Source organism: Cololabis saira, chromosome 2 (genome assembly GCF_033807715.1).
Source record: "Cololabis saira isolate AMF1-May2022 chromosome 2, fColSai1.1, whole genome shotgun sequence".
In the NCBI taxonomy this organism is placed as follows: Eukaryota; Metazoa; Chordata; class Actinopteri; order Beloniformes; family Belonidae; genus Cololabis; species Cololabis saira.
The window spans coordinates 40,024,634-40,038,890 of NC_084588.1; the positions used below are offsets into that span (position 1 = coordinate 40,024,634).

General features: G+C 38.9%; 1 protein-coding gene across 1 annotated transcript; it reads left to right on the plus strand.

Moving 5' to 3' along the window:
- The first annotated feature begins 1,165 nt into the window (after positions 1-1,165).
- Positions 1,166-13,208, plus strand: abcb10 (ATP-binding cassette, sub-family B (MDR/TAP), member 10). Its single transcript, XM_061745437.1, has 14 exons — positions 1,166-1,987; positions 3,958-4,164; positions 4,716-4,918; positions 6,068-6,202; positions 6,471-6,617; positions 7,681-7,816; positions 7,936-8,031; positions 8,367-8,576; positions 8,758-8,837; positions 8,957-9,137; positions 9,436-9,479; positions 10,651-10,685; positions 10,824-10,882; positions 11,001-13,208. Exons 1-14 carry the CDS (start codon positions 1,645-1,647, stop codon positions 11,192-11,194), a joined length of 2,070 nt encoding a protein of 689 aa, XP_061601421.1. The 5' UTR covers positions 1,166-1,644; the 3' UTR covers positions 11,195-13,208.
- Positions 13,209-14,257: the final 1,049 nt, after the last annotated feature.

The following is a 14,257-nucleotide window of genomic DNA, read 5'->3' on the forward strand; positions in this document are numbered from 1 at the left end:
GAGATGCCCCCTAAAGAGGACAGAAAATGGATTTCAAAAAGCTTTTGCCGTATCGAAAAGTACAAACAAGAAGCCAATATGCTTCTCATGGTGGTATAGTAGTTAACATCTGCTGTACATCTCCTTATTCTTAGGATTCTTGAATATTTATAATTGTATTAAAGTCTTGGAATGTTCATTATGTACAGTATCATAAAAAATATACATTATTCAGGTTCTTATCCTTTGACATTGATTATACACAGTAATTCAGATTCAGATTTAGATTCAGACGACTTTATTAATCCCTTTGGAAGGTTCCCTTGGGGAAATTGACATATCCACATGTCACACACACAACACTTTCATTTACAAATCAAACACCCCAAAAGCCAAACAACCATATAAAGATGAAAATATAAGAACATTAAAAATAAAGATAAAAATAAAAATAAAAGCAAAAGGTTAAAATAAAAGATAAAAAATGTAAATTAAAATAACAAAATAGAAAGTGCGGTGCCATAAAATAATTATAAATAATACAAAATAATTATAAATAATACAATAAAAACAAATTCCTTTTGAAAAGCCAAACAACCATATAAAGATGAAAATATAAGAAAATTCAAAATAAAGATAAAAATAAATGTAAAAGGTTAAAATAAAAATAAAAGATAAAAAATTTAAATTAAAATAAAAAAATAGAAAGTGCGGTGCCATAAAATAATTATAAATAATAAAAAATAATTATAAATAATACAATAAAAACAAATTCCCTTTGAAAAGCCAAACAACCATATAAAAATGAAAATATAAGAAAATTTAAAATAAAGATAAAAATAAAAGCAAAAGGTTAAAATAAAAATAAAAGATAAAAAATTTAAATTAAAATAAAAAAATAGAAAGTGCGGTGCCATAATATAATTATAAATAATAAAAAAATAATAAAAAAATAATTATAAATAATAAAATAAAAACAAATTCCTATTGCAAATATGTGTAATTATTGCAATTCATTGTGTTTACTATGATTTGAATAAACTCATTGAGTTGTTATTTGGTAAATTCAACCTAAAAAGCGCTGTTTTATTATGCATCCAGACATTTACGAAACAGCGCGTCTGTAATCTGGGTGTGTTTGGTTTTGCCTGGTAAATTCCCTCGTGTCGTCAGCCAGTGACGCGTCGCAGCAGCGGAGGAGTCGTCCGTGCAGAACACGGGAACTAAACAAGGGTCACCTTTTCTCTTAACCCTGCTTTTGCTGCTTCCCGCTGAAGTCAGGGGTGTTTATTTGGACACATGTTGCCTGGGGGAGCTGGTGTTTCCGCGGTAGGAGCTGCAGCCGCGGCCCGGCCGCCCCTGACAGTGACAGCAGGGTGTTGTGAGCCGCTCCTGCAGCAGATAAGAGATAAACTGTGCTGAGGCGGCTGCCATAAGCAGATAAAAGTGTGCAATAACGGTGTAAAATCCCCACTGTGTCGCCGACAAGCTCCTCGGCTGGACTATTTGAGGACATGGTGTGTGGATCTAGCCATTGGGACACAAACATGTTCATCCGAGTGGACTTATTGGACCAGACTCTGCAGAGTGGATGCTAGAAAACACTTTTTTTTTACTTTTTAAAAGTCAAATTGTTCCAGTATCAGGTCTTCAGTGTCTCGGACGATGCTGCTTTTAATTCGCATATCCAACTGCACGCACAGGCTGCAGTTGTGTGGATCCCGGTTGTTGTGGCTGCAGCAGCGACCCAGGTGCTCGGCTGCCCGGAGGAGGAGGCAGGATGTCCGGCTGCTGTCCCGGCTGCAGCCCCCCGGGTCCCCGGTGCTGCCCCCGGTGCTGTCCCGCAGGCCGCTCCTCTTCTCCCGCACACCCACGGCCACGCTCACACCTGTCGCCCTGTGCAGCAGCAGCTCCTCCGCGGGCTCGGAGAAAGCCCGGACCCCGGTCCCCCCGGAGGATGTGAAGAGGATCCTGCGACTGGCTCACCCGGAGAGATGGAGACTGACAGGTACACCATTGATCCTACTCCAGCACCCCATGGAGCTTATTTATTAGATACTCTACTGCTAAAATTGCTTCATCATTAAAGATCCACAGGTTTAATTGTGGCCTGAAGTCAAATTAAAGGTTGACTGTACTCAGAAAGGTTCAGATTTAATGATCCCATAACCCAATCCACTTAAGTCGATACAGTTTCAGTTTGTGCCTATTATATATATATATATATATATATATATATATATATATATATATATATATATATATATATATATATATATATATATATATATATAATATATATCTATACATACACATATAATATATATATATATATATATATATATATATATATATATATATATATATATATATATATATATACATATACACATATATGTGTGTGTGTATATATATATATATATATATATATATATATATATATATATATATATATATATATATATATATATATAAGATAATCCTTTATTTTCTCCCTCAGTGGGGAAACTTATTTTGTTGGCAGCAGTACACTTAACACACACATGCAGGGGAGGGGTAAAGAGAGACTAAAAAGTAAAAAATAAAAATATATATAAAATATGTATAATTACAGAAATATGAGCAGTATATACAGTAGATTTAGAGAAAAGAAACAGTGCAAAAAAAAAGCAGGTAGGATGTGTGTGTATATATATATATATATATATATATATATATATATATATATATATATATATATATATATATACAGTATATAATTAGTGGTGGGGGGAAAAAATCGATATTGCAATATATTGTTGCGCTCTCTGTCGCAATAAATAATCAATAAACTGAAGGCAAATATCGATATTTTATTACAACACACGTAATGGATTTACGTGGTTGTCACCGCACTATTGTTCATGCACTTCAATTTGTCTAGCTGTACAGAGTTTACATTTACAGGACAAGGAGGCAGTGATAGTACTATGCAAAATTTAGTTGCTTACTAACTTTTCAGTATCAGAAACAAAGCAGTGCACTGCCCTGGTTTATATAAAACATCTTATGAATGTTCATGCACTTTAATTTGTCCAGCTGTACAGTGTTTACATTTACAAGCCTAGGAGGCAGTGAGGGGCTATACAAATGCACTTTCTTTTTACATTGTATGACATTTTGGCATTGAATAAATGCATAACTACAGATGTTTTCCTTTTTATGGATATTTTTTCTTATTCAGTCACATATATCGTAGATGAAATTTCTTACAATAAACCAAATATCGTAGCTATCGTGATATTATCGTTATCGTGGGCCACATATCGCCACAGTATTGAATCGTGAGTTACCCGTATCGTCACACCCCTAATATATATATATATATATATATATATATATATATATATATACTTCTTAGATGATGTGCTCATGATTACCCCTCTCCATTCCTTTGTTATCATATAGAAGCTCATTTTTGCTGTTTTTACTGCATAAGAAAAACGTCAATTTCTGTTAGTTGTAGTTACGTTAAATACATAGAATTACATCAGATGTTACTTATTGTGCCTGAGAGTTTTGTTCTGCTTTTGGTATTTTTAGCAAGCCCCTAAAATTCTCATTTTGGCTGGTAAGTTGTGTATACATTTATCTCACCAGATCTCACTTTTTACAAATAAATGGCCAGCCATATTCCTCACTTTTTCTTTGGCTTTGTTTAGATTGGCTTGCCAAACTTGCCAAAACTTGCTCTGAAAGTTTGGAGACACCAAATCTAAAAAAGAAATTGGAGAAATCTTGTGCATCGCTTGATAAACATCACCATGCTGCTGGAGATTTCTGTTAACGTAGTTTTCAGGTTTGAACAGCAACCCCGACCCATAGTTGCCGCTGATGTGAATATAAAACTGCACAAACTGTATGATCAGTTAGGTATAACACCAATTGCCTTTGAATGTGACATCTCTTTGGGTGCTTCTCTTTTTAACCCTCCCCCAGCTGCCATTGGGTTCCTGACTGTCTCGAGTGCAGTGACCATGTCGGCTCCCTTCTTCCTGGGCAGAGTGATAGACACCATTTACACCACTGGGTCAGACACAGAGACAATGACAGCCTCTCTGACGTCATTGTGTATGATGCTGACGGGTGTCTTCCTGTTTGGCGGGGCAGCCAACGCTGCCAGGGTCTATATCATGCAGGCCTCAGGTGAGACGAGAAGCCACGGACAGTAAGGGTGTCTCACACCAATTCATGCTCTTTCAAATAGGTGTAACACACTAAAGGAAAACCCACCTGTTAAGTATGAAGCTAAGGTTACAAAGCATTTATCTTAGTAGGTCAAAGAGCCAACCTTTCCCCATTAAAAAGAAACTGAACAATTAGTAAAACAGGGCATTTTCTGTGTTTATCTACGTAACTACAAGCTGTGTCTCTGGGGGAAACGTACGTGCTGTACTAAATTTGTGCAGGTGCAGGGACTTCCTGAGACCTCAGCTGGTCGCCTGGCAATCTTAGTGTTAGTGTACAGATTAAACAAAGTTGATATAATTTGGCTTGTTAGAAAGATTTTAAGGTTTTTCAGCTAATGTGTAGGGTGGGGGTTGTCCACAGTCAATCACCTGCCTAAACCAAGCTTGTAAACAAGATTTATTTTATTTATAATTAAATAACTTCATGGACAGATTTATCACCTGGCAATCAAACCCTTTGAATTAGTGTCTATTTCCTCACTTGAGTCTCCTCTCTTCTCTCCTCAGGCCAACAGATTGTCCGTAATCTCCGTGCCTCTGTCTTTTCCTCCATCCTCAGACAGGAGGTGGCATTCTTTGACAAAAACAGGACCGGCGAGCTCATCAACCGGCTGTCGGCCGACACGGCCGTGGTGGGCCGCTCCATCACAGACAACCTGTCAGACGGGCTGAGAGCCGTCGCCCAGGCAGCTGCTGGCGTCACCATGATGGTGAGGGCCCGCTGTGACCACTCACGACAACAGACATCACTTATGAAGGGACACATTTGCATAGATGATGAAAGCCGCTGTAAATATTTGGATTGCAGCCATTTATAAATGATTATTTTTTCTTTTTCAGTCTGGTAACAACAGACGAAGGGTGAATGCATGTGTAGTTAGTTTTGTGTTGCTCGCTACGAGGAAGTAGAAGTTAATGTCTTGGCTTCCTTTATGAGCAGCTTTACATTCTGTTCTTCCTGTATACGATATATGAGCTGGGTTTCCTTCTACGTTACTGGATTATGGTCATATTGTAGTAAATCTGATAAAACTGGTGGAACAGGTTTACCAGAACATTTTCTTGATAGAAGGAAGTTGGCAGATTATGTTGAGGGACTTCCACACCTTCGTGGGTGTTGCTGGTGCTTACAAAACAAAAAGTTTCTATTTTTGTCTTTGTATTTCTTAGTTCCACCTTACATGATTGTAAAGCCTGAAACGTTAAAGCTCTTAAACACAGAGTATGCTCAACAACAAGCAGTTTGCTTTCTCTTTCTGTACAAGGAAATGAGACCTTTCCCAGATGCCATGGGCATTAAGAGAAGTAAAACGGAAATAATTACAGTAAGCATGTGTCACACTGGTGTGATAAACAATAAGGGAGTGACACATATGGTTTAACGAGAACAACTATTATTCATTTACATTTGCTGATATGTCCTTCTTATCTCATGGAACAACGAGCAGATGAGCTTCTGCACGTAGATTTATGTTTGGTTCTTACAGTAAAGTCACCGGGGTTGCATCCCAGATAAGTCTGGCTTAGTGAGAGCTGTTACATTCTGTAGTAATGCACAAAGTGGATTATTACAGGGGCATGTCAGTTTTACTGTTTAATAATGAATTACAATAATGTTTGCAGTACCGACAAATTGTTTTTTCTCTTCTATTTGGTTACTGTGGATATTTTAGTTAGGCCTGACAAAATTAATAGTGCAGTACAATTATTTGAGACAGGAGTAATCGTCTCTGTATCATCATCTATTTACCTTCTCCTGAAAATAGATCTGCTAATTGTTTTCCATAATTCAATAGAGTTCTCTGACTGAATTATTGCTGATGCTCTATTCTCTTCTCTCTTCCTCTCTCTTCCTCCAGTTCTACGTTTCTCCTAGTCTAGCAAGTTTTGTGTTGCTGATCGTTCCACCTATGGCCATTCTCGCCGTCATTTATGGCAGATACCTTCGTTCCATCTCAAAGCGAACACAGGACGCTCTCGCGCAAGCCACACAGGTAAATACGCTGGCTGAGAAAGACTAGTGAGACATGCTCTAAATAGGGGGAAATCTGTTTTTGACATGAAGTGATTTTATTTTAGCTCAAAATGCCATTTGTTAGTGAGGCTGTACTGTACACCGAGCCCTCGTTTTTACAGTATGTGCATATGATATAAATGCTGCGTTTCCCCCCATGGTAACTCAATACCACTTCCAGACAGTAACTTTGCTTCAATGGTTTCCGTTTTAATCAACAACAAGCTCAAATTAAACTGTGTTTGCAGCTGGCGGAGGAGCGAATCAGCAACATGCGGACGGTCAGGGCCTTTGGGAAGGAGATGGCTGAAGTGGACGCGTACGCGCGGAAAACAGACGTTGTCCTCAGCCTGGCTCAAAAGGAAGCGTTAATAAGAGCGGGTTTCTTTGGAGTGGTAAGTGTGTGTTGTGTGATGTAAATCCAGTTAGCTAATGCTGTGTTGCACGTAGGCTTCTGCTTTCTGGTTTTGTCACAAGGTCACACTACTCTAAGAATGAATGTTTTTTTATTTAAAAAAATATTTTCCAATTCCTCCTTTTTAGGATAGCGAAACTGCTGAAATCTAATTGTGTGGTTTCAGTTTTTAAAGCATCTGGTAACCCTGTAATAGTCAGGGGGCAAACCCTAAGATTGATAACTATGCTCACGCTTCTGGGTAACGTTTGACAACCTTATTTTTTTGTTAGAAGGAACCCCTAGGAGGAATAATGGACCCACATATGTTAAGATGTTTTCTGTTGTTAAGTGTGAATAAACACATTTTCTATGAAATTCTGTGTCAAAAACATCTATAAAAAAGTGATATTTTGTATCCAATATTGGCTAAAATATTACAATATGATTCAAAAAGGCTTTTTTAGTATTGTTTTATCTATTTCCTTAGATATACAATGTTTTAATCTTGACAATTATGCATACAAATTGTACAGGTTAACCAAAACTAACCATATGCCTGACTTGAGAACTTTAATATTCTAGGGCCTCTAGTGGTCACCAGCAAAAAAATTTAAGACGACAACACCCCTAAAATTTCTTCTATAGATTTGTTCTAACAAAAAAAATAGGTTGTCAAACTTTACCCAGACATGTGAGCAAAAGTCTTAACGGAGGCTCTTTTCTAAATTGCCCCTTGACTATAATACGAATGCATATTGTAGAGGGAAATACCTGTTTTTAGACTTTTATCTGCTCTCTTGGACCACATCTCCTGCCACACACTTTCTCTTGTGCATAATTTTTAGTTATCAGATGTGTCTGTGTTGACGCTAAGTGAACTGTAGTTAGTAAGTTGCTGGTGTTCACAGAGAGATCCTGGCACCGAAACCCACCGCCGAGACCGTCCAGCAGGTTCCCAGTGATGTTGTAATTAGAGTAATAACCAGCACTGGGTCACAGTGCGGCACTTCCACCAGATGCTGCGGTAATTCAATAACATAAAATGTGTGTCTGTGTTCCAGACCGGTCTCAGCGGAAACCTCATGATCCTGTCGGTGCTCTACAAAGGAGGCCTGCTGATGGCCAGTCAGCACATGACCGTGGGAGAGCTCTCATCGTTCCTCATGTACACGTTCTGGGTCGGCATCAGCATCGCAGGTATCCCAGTCTGCACGGACACACACGCATGTTTTCTGACTTAAGCGTACTTGCATATACACTATTTTATCCGTGTTGGATGTGATTGCTAACGGTGTGTTGTACTTCATTTGGTGCAGGTCTGAGTTCCTTCTACTCGGAGCTGATGAAGGGTTTTGGAGCAGGAGCCAGACTCTGGGAGCTGTTGGACAGAAAGCCAGAGTTTCCATTAAATGGTCAGTTCACACACACACACACACACACACACACACACACACACACACACTTCAACTGTCAAGTATATTCATGGTCAGAATTTATATGACTATATGACTATTTTAAAATATTGACAGATTGGTTAAAAAGTGACAGTTTTCTGTGTTGTTATGGAACAAAATTTTTAATAGAAAGTGACATAATTCATTGTTTTTGGTAAATTACCTTTAAAAATGTAACATTTGTGATCAAATAATCAATTTGTCAGCTTTATTTTCTTCACTGGTTTTATTTCAAATTCACATGAGTTGAACTAAACTGTTTTATCGTGTCCCGTTTCTCCACACGTCCCCAGAGGGCCAGGTCCTCCCTCTGGACCAGCTGAAAGGCCAACTGGAGTTTTGTGATGTCTCCTTTGCCTACCCTACTCGTAAGGAGGCTCCTATTTTCCAGAACCTCCGTCTCGTGGTCCCAGCCGGTAACATCATGGCTGTGGTGGGATCCAGCGGCTCAGGGAAGTCTTCCCTCGTCTCACTCCTGCTCAGGCTCTACGACACTGATGCTGGTGAGAGAACTATGCCCCTCCCACTGATTACTTATTAAACTACTTATTATAAACTATTATATTATAAATTACTTATTATTATAAACAAAAATTCTTATTATGACAAACTAAAAAAAACCTCGATTGTGACGGACTACAAAACTACATGAGTGTGTGTTAATGCTTGTTTTGGCCCCTCTAGGTATCATTACTGTAGATGGTCATGACATCAGGGACCTGAATCCCTACTGGCTCAGAAATCACATTGGAACTGTCAGCCAGGTAATCAATCATCATTCATCCTTCTGACACTTGGTCTGTATTTTCTTTTAACTACAGGTGACTAAATAATATTGAAACTGGAGTAAAGATAGCCCTTTTCCACCTCTCTTTCTTTTCAGGAGCCAATGCTGTTTTCCTGCTCCATCAGAGACAATATAGCCTACGGTGCTTTGGACTCCGATGCCGTGACGACAGAGGAAATCTACAGGGCAGCCAAAGTGGCCAACGCCTATGATTTCATCCAGGCCTTTCCCAAAGGCTTCGACACGGTGGTGGGGGAGAAGGGAGTGCTGCTGTCAGGTGAGGAACTGAGGCAGCAAAGTGTTGGCCGCAACATCCGTTTTGCTTCACAGTGCTCAACTTTCCATTAGCTGCAGCAAAGCTGATGGGACTGAAGGCAGTTTTGGGATGAGTTATAAAGGTTTTCAAGTAGATAACTTAATAATAAGTTAAACTTTTAATTAAACTTTAAAAGCATTTCTTACCCATCAAGGCCATGGATGTGTTACTGACTGACTTTGGAGTTGTTTAATGTTGCATTTTCAGATTTCACCTCAAGGTGTTTTTGTGACTGATGATCCTGTGTCTTTTTCCTCAGGTGGTCAGAAGCAGAGGATAGCTATAGCCAGAGCTCTCCTCAAGGTGAGCACAGCAGGAAGGCTGTTTTCATACACACACTGAATTAGGGCTGGGCGATATATCGAGATTTTAATATATATCGATATATTTTCAAACGCGATATGGTACGAGACAATATCGTTTATATCGATTTAAAAAAAAAAAAAAAAAAATTATGATTTTGATATAGCTTATTTTGTGACAAATTGACTTGAATGTTTTATTTGAGATTTGCACAAATGTTTTGTTATTTGCACAAATGTCAACCTCAGTGGAAAAGTCTGCCTGTTACTGTCTACATTGTATTAATTGCACAGTGTATTTTAATTTAATTGTTATGCAGGAAAGGGATATTTGTTTTATTTTATTCAAGAAGCATTTTTATTCTATATATGCAGGCAGTTTATTTTTATTTCATTTGTTTTATACATTTTGATATTGTGCAGACCTCTGTTAATAAAGGAACCTGTGTGACATTTGGCACGAGGCTTTGTATTAAAACTGACAGTTTTTTTAAGGGTTTGCCTCAGAAAAAAATGAAGCTAACAGAGATGCTATGCTATAATGCTTTGGGGGGAAACCCCAATTATGGCACAGAAAAAATATTGATATATATCGAGTATCGCCATTCAGCTAGAAAATATCGAGATATGACTTTTGGTCCATATCGCCCAGCCCTACACTGAATGCAAAGCACAACTCCGCTCGGAGCAGTCATCTTTACCTCACATCTGCTGTATTTGATCAATTCAATTCAATTCAAAAGTCTTTATTTCGAACATGACCCACCCAACCCGCCCCAGGGGGCACAGGCAGTCCCCTGCCAGGTTAGGTTAGGTCCCCTTTTTCTATCAGGTACTCACTACCTTATTAGATCGACCTGGTGTAGTTTTTCTATCTAATTCCTCCAATCGCTGAGCGACAACAGTAGCTTTAAAAGGTCATGTTTAGTGTTGCCACATATGTTTGCATACGTAAGTCCAACCCCACCGTCCTTTACTGCATGTCATTCACCCATCTCTACTTCTCCTTCTGTCACTTTGATGAGGAAAGACCATTTCAAAGAAAAGGCAAGCTAGTCTCGGTTCTCTTTTTCTTTTGAAGCATGAACCAAACATAGCTTGAATACAGTAACTTAAGGGCCACCTCCGCTTTCTGTGAAACCTGATTTAATGCCTGTGTTTTCTTCCCACAGAATCCCAAAATCCTGCTCTTAGATGAAGCCACCAGGTGAGAGACTGAAACAGTTTAGAGTTAAATCAGTACTATTTTTTTGCAGTACTGTGACTATGTCGACACATCTCACTTGAATAGGTGCACAAATCTCATGTCACTGTGCTGATTCGAGACGCTGCTATTTTCTTTTAGCGCGCTGGATGCTGAGAATGAGTTCCTTGTTCAAGAGGCGTTGGAGCGTCTAATGGAAGGTAGATTTTCACAACCTTTTCTGTCTTCCCCTTTAACATCACCTGTAACATTCATAATTAAGCCAACACATAACACTCCATCTGCTGTCTTTTCTTGTTCCGTTCACTCCATCAACAGGGAGGACGGTTGTGATCATCGCCCACCGTCTGTCCACCATTAAGAATGCCGATGCCATCGCTGTTCTGGACCAGCGTCGTGTTGCTGAGTGTGGCCCGCCCTCAGAGCTGCTGGGAAACAGGCAGGGACTGTTCAGGAAACTGATGGAGAAACAGGCATTTCTGCAGGAAGAACAGCAGCGCGCTCTTCAGTGAAAGGATGAGGAGCACCCATAGCTAAGAAAAAAGGGAGAAATCAGGAAATGTACTGGTGACAAAACTCACCTGATGAGACTTTCCCTTTCTATTTCACTACTGAAAAGACTACAGTATGTAGCATGAAGACTCGAGAGCTGAAGCTGGGACCATTTGTCCTTAGAAACTGTTTGGAAAGTATCTAGAAAGAACAAGAAGAAGTCCGCGTGAGAGCCAGAGAGAGACATGAGGACAGATGCTCTTCTCAACGGAGGCTCGCAGCCAACTGTGACTTAAATCTGTTTTTGTTGTACGAATAAGCCCAAATTCTGTTCAAGCGAAGAAAGTAAACGTGAGGGATGGCTCTGACATCCTCCTGCAATCTCTGCCGTGGAACACCGTCTGCTGTCACGTCAGGATGTTTATAGCGAAACCAAAAACAGGCCCGTAAGAACCTTACAGCACTGCTAAATGTATATTTATATATTTGCCTGTATATTGAGTTTGTTTTTTAAACTTGAAACTTATTTGCAGAGCTTTTTTTACCATTCTTTTAAAGTCTAAACAAACGAAAGCAGCTACATGAAGTATTTCCACTGTGGACTAAACACAGTGGTGATATATTTTGACAAATGTTTGCACATTTCGGCATGAAACATATAGTGTCAGTCTCTAAAAATCAAAGCTGGGGGTGCTACGTGTATGAAAACAACGTGAGCGGGGATATTGGTCTCTGACTTGTTATCATAGTGAGACTGGTTAAACTACTTGCATTTTAGTTTGTTGTTGGGATTTGACTGACAGCTGCTGCAGCTTGGTGTGTGTGAGGTTTGTTTTAAACAGTGATGTCATCAAAGTGAGTGGTAGGCCTGCATCATGATCACCGCTTTCCCAATAGTTATCTGAATCCACCATTACCTTTACAAGTGACCCCTCTGAGGGCCATTTAACAAAGCCCTCCCGGCAGAGTCTGTAAAGCTAGAGAGCATTGTTGGACCTTTGACATGTACAACAGAGCTAATTACACACTATTTATAGCTGTTTACCTCAGTGACATGATCATTTCTTTCCTCCGAGCATTGGTATGTGTTCACAGCATGTCCACTTGAGAGCCTTAGATACTTTATAAACAGCTCTAAAACCTTGTATATGTTAACTGCGGTTATGAAGAACTAGCATATGTGGGTAATTTTGCTCAGATTTATCCAAAAGGGGCCGGGGGGGGATTTTAGTACCAGTCCACTGACATGCCCCGACTGCAAACTCTTGTCGTTCACAGTTTGAAGGTGGCGGTTTCGACAGAGGCTCATAAGAAAGATTTATTAGGACGGTGCTGGAGAACGACTCTGGCATTGATCCCTCACTAAATCCTCTCACAATATTGTCTGCGTAGCACTGCTGTCACTTTGGGTTTCTGTGAATTCAGAGTCTTGTATTTATTAATTAAAATGTGTGGATTGTATGGCAGCAGGAACTTTGTTCAGTTTATTCATGTTTTGAAAATGTACATGTTTATCACAACATAGCCTAGATGTCCTTTTTCTTTATAGTATTTTCCCTCCCACTTAAAAATGAAAGTCATTTTTACTTGAATCACTTTACATTTGAACATTTTTGTGACTTGTTAGTCCATATTTTTAGTTCTGATGTAACTTTATATCATTAGCATCATCTCTCATCATTTATGTACGTATGTGTTGAATTGCCTTGCCAAAAAATGTCAATCACAAGTAAATTGAAGAGACTTTATAGAGACTGAACACCTCACTTCGTGCCACTTTAAAGTAGAAAGTGAAGGTGGTTGTTTATTGTGTTTATATGCCGACACAAATTAATCCAGATTTTTCCTTTTCTATCTTCAGTGTAACTAAGAGTGTTTTTAACAAATTATATTGTAACAAATGTTTAACTTAAATGACATGTTATATGTCATATCACAATTATATATATATAAAAAGGAATAAAGTGAAATATAAGCTATTTCATTTGTCATTTGTATTTCACTAAATGTAATAAAACTCCTTAAAATGAGTAATTATGCAAGCATTCCTAAGTGCTTTCTGAGAAGAGAGTGCCATCTTCTGCTCTGTCACTAGCTCAAATTATGAATGAGGTCACATTTGCTCATTCATTTTCCACGTCTGTGCAGGCTCTCACTAGATGGCACCGCTGCCTCATGAACTGAGCTACGGCCATCCTCTGTGCTGGGATCAGTATCTTGTGTCAGGACTTCCCTGCAAATACACATCCTTGTAATATAGTCTTACGTCAGACTTGATTTGAGTTGCTCACTTCTCGCTTTTGCAGACAAAAGATGACGAAGAGCATCAAAGTTGAAGGAATTGTCAGTGTTTTCTTTTAAGTGTTTTGATGATCAACACACGTATGTTCATTTTTAAATAAAAAGATGTTCTCCTTAAAAAAAAAAAAGTTTAAATGTGCGAGTTTTGCTCGTCCACGCCACAAGCCAGGTGGTACTGAGCCCTGCACACATTCCTGCTGCATGCGCTGCTGCTCCCCTCATCTCTCCTGTAGCCACTGGTCTATTTGAGGAACTGCAGGGAAAGAGGCTCTGACCCTTCACTGCCTTACACAACACTATTCCAAGTCTTTATTTATCACTCGAAAGTTTTACACAGATGTATATCAATGATAAAATTAAAAGAGAAACATACAACCTGGTCAAAAATATATTCAAGTCTCACTTTGTTGCATTTAGACCAAGTCACTGCACCATCCATGGAAACTGTTGAGCAAGGTATCCGGTTCTGCCTCTTTGTAGTTTGCCATCAATGTCAATCATGCATATTTCCAGGTAGTCATCATCCACTAATACTTTCTACATATTGTACACCTATGTGACCCTTGTTCAAAGCCTTAAAGAAGAGCTTGAGAGGTACTTTTTCTCCACGAACAATCACACAAAGAAAAATGCTTTAAAAAAAAAAAAAAAAGAGGAAAAAGTGCAGTGGCTGATTGAATTGGTTTAAAGGTGTGCCGTGATTTTCCATTTATATTTTCAATTGTATCTGTTGCCATTCTTCACCACAACGACATATTTACCAGTCTAGTTCAAATCTCGTA